This window comes from Pyrgilauda ruficollis, unplaced genomic scaffold (assembly GCF_017590135.1).
Source record: "Pyrgilauda ruficollis isolate IOZ18807 unplaced genomic scaffold, ASM1759013v1 scaffold47, whole genome shotgun sequence".
NCBI classification, from domain to species: domain Eukaryota; kingdom Metazoa; phylum Chordata; class Aves; order Passeriformes; family Passeridae; genus Pyrgilauda; species Pyrgilauda ruficollis.
The window spans coordinates 3,251,673-3,263,672 of record NW_024526266.1 but is presented as its reverse complement, the minus strand read 5'-3'; the positions used below and the strand labels follow the sequence as shown (position 1 = coordinate 3,263,672).

At 51.9% G+C, this 12,000-nt stretch overlaps 1 protein-coding gene across 1 annotated transcript in view; it reads right to left on the bottom strand.

Moving 5' to 3' along the window:
- Positions 1-12,000, bottom strand: part of CACNA1E (calcium voltage-gated channel subunit alpha1 E) — a 92,669-nt gene that overhangs the window by 44,329 nt on the left and 36,340 nt on the right. Inside the window, exons 7-8 of the mRNA XM_041478901.1 lie at positions 11,844-11,947; positions 504-619 (exon numbers count right to left, since the gene is read on the bottom strand). Coding sequence (XP_041334835.1) covers positions 504-619; positions 11,844-11,947 — 220 coding nt within the window. The remainder of the gene's footprint in view (positions 1-503; positions 620-11,843; positions 11,948-12,000) is intronic.

Here is a 12,000-nt window from a genome sequence, read left to right as displayed (position 1 = left end):
CCCACGGGCTGTCATGCCTGGTGTCAGGAGGAAGCCTGGAACCTCCACCACCCCCAGCCCAGGTCCAGGAGTCCCGAGGTAGGAACCAGTAAGTTCATCCCCTCCAGATGGCTCCAGGAGCAAATTTAACTGGACAACCCTTTTCCCTATTGACTGCTCTTCTTTCCCACTGCCCACCACAGCAGGGGACTCCAGCAAACGCCAGGAGAGAGGAAACCATGGCAGAGCACAGCTGACAGCCGTGTTGCTCACAGCCTCCCTGGAGATGTGGCGTGCTTTGTGCACAGAATGTGACAATTTCATGCCACAGAACACGAGGACACACCGGAGGTTGGTGATGTCCTTGCCTGCAGCCTGGTGGGACCAAGCTCACCCATTCACTTAACATCACCACGTGAGCACCTTGGACACTTCAGGACTCAGGGATTCCTTTCTCTCCCCACCACCCCACACGACCAGCAGTGTGTTGTCCCCCCAGATGTCCCCTGGCCACCATCCTTTACCCGCTTTGTCTATCCATGCCCGGTAGCCGTTGAGCTCCCGCTCGATCTGCTGCTGCCGCCGCAGCTTCATGAAGGCTCGGCGGTTCTCCACACGCTCTCTCTCTTTGGCAAACTCCCTGGGGAAGGGCAGAAGGGAGGGCTGAGAGCAGGCCCAAGGGGCAGCAGGATGCCCAGGGGGCTGGGGAACCATGGCACAGAAAGCAGGGACCAAGGTGGTTGTTGGGGATGTGCACGGCTGCCCCCAGGCAAAGTGTGGCCAGAGGATGGGTGAACGATCAGGGAGGAGAAAAGCAGGACTGGATGGATGTGAGCAAACACCCTGCTTGATTGCTCAGTCCTGCATGCTCCAGGTGGGAGCTGCTGCCAGTCAGGGAGGATGATCCCAGTGCCATCCAACTCCAGAGCCCGCTCAGCTTCTGTGTGTCCCTTCAGGGAATAAAAGCTGGGCACTGTGAGGAAGCACTGAGGGAATGGAGGAGGGAAGGTCCTGTCCCTTGCCTTCACCTCCTCCTCTTAATCCTTTTCCTTTCCAGCCTCTCCTTGGAGTATTTTCCCAGAACTTGAGACATGGCTGTCCTCCTCTGGATCTCAGGGTCTCACAAGAGCTGTCCAGGTGTGATGACCAGCACAGAAACTCCCTGCACCTACAGAACTCCAGCCCACACCCTCAGCCCCCTCCCAGTCCCAGGATGCTCCGAGGGAAGCGTGATTACAAAGAGCAAAAGGCACTGCTCTCTCCGTGAGAGGAACATCTCTCTCCCCAGAGACCAGCAGCAATCTCAGGCCTCAGAAAAATAAAAACTATTCCAAAGAACGGAAAGAGCTGGTCTGTCTGCTGCAGAGAGCGTTCAAGTGCATTACCCCAGCTGAGCTATTACACCCTGATGCTGTGTGGGCTTTTGCATGTGTGTGTGTGAGTGTGTTTGTGTGGAAAGCCCGGAATGTTCCCTGCATCTCTTGTTTAAGATCCCCAGACAATTCAAGTGCTTTTAATTCCACCCCAGGAAGGTGAAGTTTCCTGCCGCTGTGGCATTAAGTGTCAAATGACTCCCCCTCCAGCACTGGCTTTCAGACTGAAATGAGACTTTCTTCCTGGGGCAGGGAAGCGGGGCGGGGAAACAAAAGGAAAGGAAGAGAAAAGCAGCCTAAGTGAAGGGAAGGAGGGTGGGAGGAGATGGGGGAGAAGGAAGGACCTCCCCAGCCAAGAGTGAAATGCGCTCGCAGTTTTGGGCATGCCATGCCAAAGCACCTCCTTGCTATAGCTGGAGGAAAGGCAGAAGCATTTTGGCTGTGCAATCACCCCTCACCACCCTTTGTCTGGAAATTTGGGATGTCAAAGAATGAGAAAATGCTATCTGGAGTCAGAGTTGGAGGAGAAGTTTCCTGTCTTCTGGTCCCCCTGCCATAATTATGTCCTCTTCCCCACAGGCCATAATTCCACGGCAGCCTTGGCAGCACTTTTCCCAGATTCCATAGATACCAACTCCTGGAATGATTTGGGTTGGAAGGGACTGTAAAGACCACCTCATTCCTTGCCATGGACAGGGACACCTTCCACTACCCCAGGCCGCTGAGAGTCCCATCCAAACTGGCCTTGAACACTCCCAGGATGGGGAAGCCACAACTACTCCGGGCACCCTGTGCCAGGGCCCCACCCCCCTCACAGGGAAGAATTTGTCCCTAATATCTAATCCAACCCTGCTCTCTGTCAGTGAGTAGCCATTCCCCCTTGTCTTATAACTACATGGCCTCGTCCAAAGTCCCTCTCCAGCTCTCTTGAAGCCTCTTTAGGCACTGGAAGTGGCTCTAAGGTCTCCCCAGAGCCTTCTGCACTCCAGGTTGAACAACCCCAGCTCTCTCAGCTTGTGGGCAACTGGGAGAACTTGGGAAGAACCTCCTGATGTGTATCAGCTGGGAACCTGGCCACTCTCTGCTGCCTCCTGCTTGCCCATCCCTCTGTCCTCCAGCTCTTTTGCTGCATGGCAAGATAAACCATCATCATGTGCCCACTGTGGAAGCCACCCAGAAGGACCAGCAGAGCCTCAAGCACCTCTTCCTGCAGAGGGGAATGGGGGCATTGGAAAAGGTGCTCATCAAGCAACGCTTTCCCCCTTTTCCTAAGGCAGCCCTTTTGCTCATGGAGCACTAATTTACAGGAGGCTGGTGCCACACACACTCAGGGACAAGGTCTGTGCAGCTGCGGCAGCGTCTCTGAGGGAGCCACTTCCCACTCACTTGATCCCTAATGGAGCTTAATTGCTTTTGTCCATTAGAAGGAGGAAAGGGTGGCAGAAAGGGGAGGGGGGAAATAAAAAAAAGTTAATCTGAACTTAATGAATTATTACATTTCAGAGAGACACGTTCCCAAGCAGGGCAGCAGCGGGGGCTGGTGACATCTGAGAGTGGGTAGGCGATGCTGACAGATCAAGGATTGCTCAGAGCCAATTTGCAGCAGCGGGTAGAGATAATACTGTGTGTGAGTGAGAACAGGGCCAGCCATGGTGACTGACAACGCTTGGGAAGGCTCCAAGTCACAGGCAGGGCAGCCTGGCATCGCCCAGAGAGCAGGTGCTGTCTCCCATTGAAGGGCTCTGCTCCTGCTCTCTTGGGGTTACATCACCGGGGATGGCCAAATTCTGCCCTGCAAAGAGCCCAGGGCAGTGCTGCCCCGTGGGGTCCCTGCAAGGGGGCTCAGAGCATCCCAGCAGATTGCACAGTTTCCACCAGCAACACCTCTGCTTGTCCACCTGGGTCTTCTGGCCCCAAATCCCGATGGCTCCAGCTCAAAAACATCCACCCCGACAGCCAAGATCCGTGATGCCAACCTTGTGTCACTGCAGCCCCTCTCTGCCCAGCCTCATGAAGCCAAAGACACCCAGAGAGCTCTAGAGGTGACTGCTGAAGGCCCTGGTGGGGTTTGGGGATCAATGTGCCATCTGTCCTCCTGCTCCCAAGGGCACCATTCCCCCACAGCCCGTGCCCAGCCTGCTGGGGCAATGGAAGCACAGATGCTTCGCTCCTCCTCTGCCTGCAAATTCTCCTCCACAACCTTGGCATTTCCCTCATGTGGCCTGAGAGCATCTCTGCTCCTGGCAGGAGACCCTTGGGACACCACCATGCTCAGCCACATTCCTCTCCAGACCCCTCAGCCACCCTCACACCAAGAAAGAGATGGTTTTAGTCCAATGTTATCTGCTCTAAGGACTGGAAAGCCCAGGCCTGGTTTCAATGGGAAAACCACTTGTGGAAGCATCCAGCTTGAAAATGGGTCCCCTCTTGAAAAAAACAAAAACAAAACACAAGAAAACAGGAAAAAAACCCATACAACCCAATTGCAAGAAAACCAAAAACAAGTTAAGAGAAAAGAGTATCACAGCCACTGCAATCCATTTTTTTCTACATTTTAGACTATTTTTGAGTTCAAAGCAGGTAAATAGTGCTGGTCACATCAATGTTGTGGCCTCCATGCTTTGAAACAACAAACCATCTATCTTCAAAGCCATCAATTCATCACCTCTTGCCTCTATTATAAAGATGATTCCAGCAAACCAGTTATCAAATCAGCCCTAAAACAGCTTGAGGCAGCAGAAAGGATAGGATGGAAATCAGAGAAATACTGGATTACACACTGAGGATGTGGCAGCAGCACCACTCTGCTATGAAAAAAACCCAAACATAATGGGATGCATAACAAGAGAGACCATCTGTAAGACATCAGGTAACACTACTGCTCTCCTCAGGTCTTGGCTCGTGGCTCCACTTCAGGTCTGAGCACCACAATCTGAGAAAAACTGCCTCTGAGCCTCCAGGAGGGTGTCAGAGGTGGTTATGGGACAGAACTGACAACAGACGGTGTGGCAAACACAGCTGAGACAGTTGCAAACAGGGGGATCAGATGGTATTTACCCAAGAGGTGCACAGGAACTGAAGTGAGAGTGTTGCACTGACTGAGCAGTCTGTAACCTGGAGCCTCAGCTTAAACAGACGGTGACAGCAGAACTGGCACTGCAGACTGGGATTATTGCCCTGAACCCACGGCAGAGGCAGCAGCAGGGTGTCCAAAAGGTGCCAAAACCTCTGCAGGGGTTAGGTGCCTGCTTTGAAGGAGACCACAAGTTTTCCAGTGAGGGTAATTGCCTGATTTAAGTTCACTTGAACTGCCAGAGTCAGAGAAGATCCAAGGCCAGGCTGGATGGAGCTCTGAGCAACGTGGTCTAGTTGAAGATGTCCCTGCTCATTGCAGGGGGTTAGACCAGATGGCCTTTAAAGGTCCCTTCCAACCCAAACCATTCTGTGATTCCTTAACAAGGCTGTGCTGTCTCAAGTCTTCTCTGAACTCGAAGGACAAGGAACACAAAAAGAAAGACAAACAGCAGCACCCCGTTTCTTGTACTGCCTGTCCACCAGCTTTGATCAGCCCCATGCACTTGGGCAGGAGCTCTGTGTCACCACATGTCACCGTGATATTTTCTGGAAAATCCCTTTGCCAAGATTCTTCTCCTGGGAAGCTGAGAAGCCTCAGAGAAAAAGGAAAACAATAACTATCTGATTTGCTTCTGTGTTTTGCTGCTTTGGAATGTGGTTTGGACCTTGTTTACCAACAGGTGCATGTTTCACTGGTTTCATGTGAATTGTTTTTTACTTATTGGCCAATTATGGCCAGCTGTGTCGAGGCTCTGGCGAGAGTCACGGGTTTTTCATCAGTATCTTTCTAGTTTTCTGTCTGTATCCTTTCTGTATTCTTTAGTATAGCTTAGTATAGCATAATATAATATAATATAATATAATATAATATAATATAATAGCCTTCTAAGAACATGGAATCAGATTAATCTTTCCTCCCTTTGACGGGGGACCCTGAAAATACCAGAGCCACGGTGTGACAGAGCTGCAGTGGGAGCGCACAGCTGACGCTGCTGAGGAGAGCACATTTATAGAGCGCTGGCAGTCACACGAGCTGGGGAAGGGAAAGCTGACAAGCTGTTGGTGACATGGAAGGGTAAAACGGGAAGGAGCTGGGAGATACCAGCCCTGAGATGACCCATTACATCACTGTCCCAGTTAAGAAGGGGCAGATGTTGATGGGCCTTCTACCTTGCGGAAAGTTTGTGGCTGTCCACCTGGATTTCTCCAAGGCCAAGTGTGTTGATACCAAACTGAGTGGGGAAGTGGAGACTTCAGAAGGGAGAACAATCCTGCAGGAAGATCTGGGCAGGCTGGAAGAGTTGACTAATGAGAATCTTATGAAGAGAAGCTGTGGCTGCCCCATCCCTGAAGTGTTCAAGGCTGGATGGGGCTTGGAATAACCTAGTCTAGGGGAAGTGTCCCTCTCCATGGCAGGAGGGTTGGATTGAGATGATCTTCACAAGGTCCTTTCAAACCCAGGCCATTCTCTGATTCAATTGTAAGGTCTTGGACATGGGAAAACAAAATCCAGGAGGGCAGCACAGGCTGGGATCTACCCAGGTGGGGAGCAGCTGTGTGGAAAGGGACCTGCAGGTCCCGGGGACGAGTTCAGTATGAGTGAGCAGTGTTCTGCTGCAGCAAAGAAAGCCAGCAGGGTTCTGGGCTGCAGCAACCATGGCAGAGAAGAGAGCCACAAACATTCTAGCCGTAGACTCTCAATTTCATCATTTTTCCAAGGATAACACCACTGAGGTTTGCATCGCTGTCCCACTGCCCAGAGAACTCTGTCTGCAATGCTGCACCAAAGGCAGCAACAGCAAGCTCAGCCCACGCTGCAAAGAAGCTGCAGAAGGGTGGCAGAGGGTCTGGCAGCCCCAGCAGCAAGGAGCAGAGATGGGAGCTCGAGATTGTGCTTCACTCTTATCAGGCAGGTCTGGCATAAGCAGCACAGCTTCAATGCTTCAAGAGCCCCGGGCTTTGTTCGCAATCACTCCCACTGGCTCATGCAGTGCTGGGAAAATGTCACTCCTCCCTTTCCCTCCTATGCTCCAGTTTTTATCCCCTCTGTAAGCAGAGAACATCTCTATAGTCTCCTTTTGCATGTGACAGCAATCCGCAGATGAAAGGTGTGTGGTCAGTACTTCAGGTGAGATGTAGTACGGAAAGAAAACCCCACTTCAATTTCCAGCCTTTCATCACATTAACTTCCCAGGAGCTTCCAGCACGCCAGTCAACACCTTCTTCACCCAACAGCAGTGCCCAGCACCCCCTTGCCAGGGTGGAGCTGCTCCTGGAGGAACTGGGCATCTCCAAAGCCATCCACTGGCTCAGATCGCTGGAGCCACGGGATTGCTGCCATCAACCAGGAGGACAGAAATTACCATAATCTGGAACAAACAACTCCAAAAGCAATCTGTAAGCAAGCACTATCTGCTGAGTGCCTTGTTGAGAGGATCAAAACGGAGCCTTTTCACCCACAGCCCGCAGACCGCAGGCAGTCCACGGAGCAGATTTGCAAGGAGGCAGGATTAAGAGCAATTTTGAAGCAGCGGAGACATGCTGGCAAATAATTTGCCAGGAGAAATCAAAGGGGAAAGTCAGCGAGTCATCTTTTTGTTGTGGATTTTTTTTTTCCCTTCTCACCCAGCTGGCTGTAAGAGGAGTCATTATTCCCTGTAACAGCAGAGGAACCAGCACAGCAGCCACGCACGCCTCTTGTCAGGCAGCTTGTTTGCACGGGGCTTGGAGCCCTTGGCAGAAAGGTGGCCCAGCAGAGCACGGCAGAGAGACATGAATATGGATGCCCACCTGCCTGCTGAATAGAGATGAAGGTCCCCAAGACTGCTCTGCCTGGCCTGTGCTCAAAGACCACGGCGATGTCAAGGAGCTTCCCCAGAACCAAGTGACAAGCGTGGCGTTGCTCATGGTGGTGCTGGGGGGCCTGGGAGGGGCACCACTGCCCCTCCCTGTGACACCCACTCCTCCCTTCAACAGGGGTCTCAGCTGCTGAGTTCCCAAGCACAAAACAAGCGCAGACTTCTCACATCTCATCCCAGCCACACCCTGAGATCCTACAACCATTCCAGGAAAAAGCCAACGTGATGCTTCCAAGCTTTCGTACTTCCAACTCCGTATTTCTTGGGCGTAGAAACACCGAGTCATTCAAGTCGGAAAAGCTGCAGATCCTAAAATCCACCACGTTCACCACTCAGAATGTCCCTAAAAGTCACATCCACATGTTTTTTGAACACTTCCAAGGATGGTGATCCCACTACTTCCCTGGGCAGCCTGGTCCAATGCCTGACCATTCTGACGGCATAGAATTTTGTTTGTTGACATCTTGCTGGGAATTTATGGTCTCCCCACAAGCTTTCTTGCATTCCCTGCATGTCTCCCACTTCTCCCTCCAGGAATCTTTGAGACATTGATCCTCTTCCCAATGCTTTTGGCTTCAAAGCACCAGATCCCAGTCGACCGTGTGGGGCCCAGATTTCTGTGTGGAGCCGGCAAAAAGAACCCTCTCTCCATTGAAAATGTACACTTGTTCCCTTAACACCCTTATTATTAATTGCTACAAAACTTAATTTTATTCATCGTTTGTTATGCATCCAAATTGGATGGGGAAAAAAATTCAAATTAACTGAAGTGAAAAGATTTCAGAAGATGGTACAGAAGGCTCCTGAAGGAACTGAAGAAAACTCTCCGGAGACTGGGAACGCAGTGCTAACCCAACCTGAAAGAAAGATCTTAAGACAAAGAAATCTTGCCAATTTGATCCTTTAATTATAACATTAGTCGTTTCTTTCAAAGGCTTAGTGTAAGAGCTGGGGGTGGGGGGCAGAAAAGACTTAACAGGAGAAAAGACTTAACATCACCAGGATGAGTGGAAGCAATTAGGAGGATTTAAATTACTCTCTTGTTTGGTACAAGGCAGATAGATTTCATTTTTCTTGCCATCGTGCTCAATTTCTTGCTCTGCCATTAGCTTCCAGAGATCTTCTCCTTGGCTGGCCTGAGGGCCCAGTCTTCCCAGGTCAGGCAGCATCTCCTTCCACTCTGCACCCACTCTGCTATTTCTGCGGACCAGTGACTAGAACAGCTCTGACACCCTGGAAAGGGGCTGGATGCACAAGATTGGGGATGGGGATGAAGTCTCCCAGCTCTCAGCAGAAGGATGATGCTGCAATGAATGGAGGAGGGTGATTGCAAACCAAATTTTTTCTGCAGAGGCTGTGGAAAGGGAGGTGGGAAAGAGTCAGAACGCAGCCTGTTCGGTACTGAAGCTCTGTATGAGTCCTCAGGCTGTGGCCACTCCTGGCGTGGCACTGCTGCCACTGGCACATGACACCAGCAGCAGGGACAGGGCATTGTGGCTCTCGTCAGGTCTTTGCTGCTCCAGAGACAGAGCCCAAACACACACTTTCAAATTGTTTTATGTGAGAAACAGCTGAGGGAAAAAAAAATCCAAAACTTAACAATTTCACAAAAAAAAAGGGAGAGCAGATCTTTGCAAATCTCCAGCACATGCAATTCCTCAGGCCACAAGGCAGCTTCAGGTAGAAAATGGCATTTCAATGGATGCTCCATCCTCACTGAGTCTCCTCTGCCAGGATTATCTCAGTAGCTCATGTAGCTTTAAAAGCTGAGCAGTCATATCTCCTTGGGCTCCATACCTGCTCCTGAGGAGGAACGGGGCCAATTTTTTTATCTTTTCCTGCTTTCAGTCAGAATTAATTGATCCATAATTGCACCCAGAGAGGGGGGAAGTTAATAGACACGGTAATAAATGCCAAAGCCACAGCAGAACTGGCTCTCCAAGACCCTGCCTGGAGGAGCTCCATCTCCTCTTAATAGAGTCTGCATGCGATTCCAGTGCGTGTGTGCCTGTTCGTATTTAGGGAGAAAAACTGAGGAGCCTGCTTATGATGAAAATCATTTCTTTCCCTCTCCCACATACTTTGTGCTTAAGGAGCAGATGGATCCAGGCTGTTTACATCACAGAGGTCATGCCTCAGCTTAACAGTTGGGGAACTGACTGTTGGGAGAGATGCTCATCGCAACCAGGAGACTGCTAAATCTGGGCTCCAGCAAACTTCTGCTGGTGGCAAGTGAAACACACAAATGTCCTCCTGCAGCCTCTTCTCGTTGGGGACCCACCCCGGCTGTTGGGCTGTTTCACCAAACGGAGCCTCTGCTGAGACGAGGCGAGGGCAGAGGTAGATCCTGAGCATGAACCTTGAGGAGAAGGCTGGAAATCCTGAGCAGACCTTGTTATGCACCGATGCAGATGGTGCAGTTTGCAAGCTACATGGGACCAGCTTTCTGCAAGGAGGCTCCCAGTGGCCATGATTGCAGCTGAGCACGGCCTGGCTTCCCCAAAAGCACTGGTGTAACTGCCAAGGAAAGAATTCCTTCGGTGGAGGTGTTTCCATGGAGCTCACTCCCAAAGTGACCATCTCTTCTCAGTTCAGCACAGCCACAGGTGGGGGTATCTGGCCAGGCCCTGCCTGTTCATTCAGCTGAGAGCTGGGCAATGGAAAGGTCACACCTCCCATCCCCCAGTCGAGCCTCTTCCAGCACAAAAGGATTGTGGTGACTGCTAAAAACAAGAAGAGCTCAGCAAACAGAGCAAGGAGCGAGGCCCTTCCTGCTGCACTCAAGGACACACAGCATCGGTGTCCACAAGCACCTTCTCCTGCCCTTAGGTCCTGCTCCTCCACGGCTCCAGCAGCACCTTTGGATGATTCACCCAGCCAAGGTGCTGCATCCACTGAGCCACAAGGATGTGGCCGTGCCCAGGCAGGGGGACACTCACAGTGGCCTTGCCGTGGAGTGGCAGAGCCCAGCTGGCCACCTGAGCTCACCTCCCTCAGCCCTCCGGGGAGCTGAGCAGTCCTGCTTTACCCTGGATATCTGCCACGCCACAAGAGCATCTCTGTTGCCAATTAGGCCACCCACCCACTTGCATCTTTCCCCAGTACAAACCCTACTAGCAATAAACAAACAGTGGAGATGCCAGCCGGTGCCTGGGAAGAGTCCTAGGCGGTGCATCCAACCCAGCGGGCATGGGAGTGCCTGCCTCAGGCAGCCCTGCTGCAGGGAAGCACCAAGGTGGGCCAGGGCATGGCCAGGCATTCCACCAGCTCCGCTGTGGTCCTCTGGCCAGTGTCTGGCTGGTGTCCCCAAGCTGCTTCCAGCACAAAAAGCCTCAGTGTCCACACAACACACGACACTGACACCATCCAATGTTGTAATAACGTTGTTCCCATCTTCCTAACTTTCCTTCTCCAGGCTTTTCCAGGAAAGCTCCTGCTTGACATCGACACCCAGCTGGACTTTGCCCAAATGCCCAAGCTGGGTGTGGCATAAGAAGTACAAATTCCACCCAAGGCTGCTTGGATGTCTTCATCCCCCATAAGAATTCCCTCTCTGCAAGGCAAAGTGAGGCCCTTCCTGCAGCCTGTCCCCAGAGTCCCTGGACCCAGTCAGGCCTCAGAATGAGAGCTTTGAAAATTCAGCTCAATAATAGACTCCAACTTGCCATTCTAGAAACTCCTGAAACCACCACCATCACACTGGGACTTCCAGAGACACTCAGGAAAGGGACAGAGATGACCAAGGCCATTCTCCACCCTGACCCTTGCACCTAAGGGATTTCCATCTGGCCAGACCAGTGCTAAGATGAATTTTGCATTTTGCCATGATGTAACTAGCTAGAAAATGACCTGCTTCAGTCAGAACAGAGGAGCCCACATCTTCCCCCAGTGCAGGAGAGGGCACACTCTCACCATTCACCAGCCCCTGCCAGCAGCTGAGGATGTGCTGGTGCAACCACAGTTCATTGTCATGGAGACAAGAAGAGATTTTGTCTCCAAACCCAGCTTAATGGCTTGGATTAAAACTGCCTTCCCCTTGGGAAGTGCAGGACAGGGACAGCTGCTTTGTCCCTACTTCCTTATCTTCTGGGCTTATCCACGTGCACCCCCAGCATCCCTGTCCTCACCAGCTTGCACCCCAGCAGTGCAGGGCACATCCTCCTGGTCACAGCACAGAGATGCTCTGTACCACTCCCAAACCCATCCCAACCCATGCACACCCCACCACCAACAGCCTGGACTCAATCACATTTTCACAGACCCCCTCATGTCTCTCCCCTCTTGCAGAAGCCAAGCAGCCAGAAGATCCCCCGTGACCATTTCTCGCACAGGAACCGAAAGAAGATCTTCAGCAAGGTGACATGAGAGTAATAATAAATATCTTCAAGGCTGTCCCTTTCCCAGCTCCCCAGGTTGAGGAAGAACCGAGCACAGCCAGGGAGCAATCCCCTGCTGTGGGGCAGGCAGTTATGGAGAGGATGGAGGGACACAGGGACCAGCCTTAGGTGCCAGGAATGTGTGACAGGCACAGCTCGGAGGGAATGACCACTCTGCTTACCCTGACAGCACTCCCAGGACAAGGTTGAGGACGAAGAAGGATCCAATGATGATGAGGGGGATGAAGTACAGCCAGTTCCAGGTGGCTCCTAAGGCATCATTGGTCTGGAGGAGAAAGAAAAAACCATGTGTGACATCACCTCCAACACCAGCGGCGG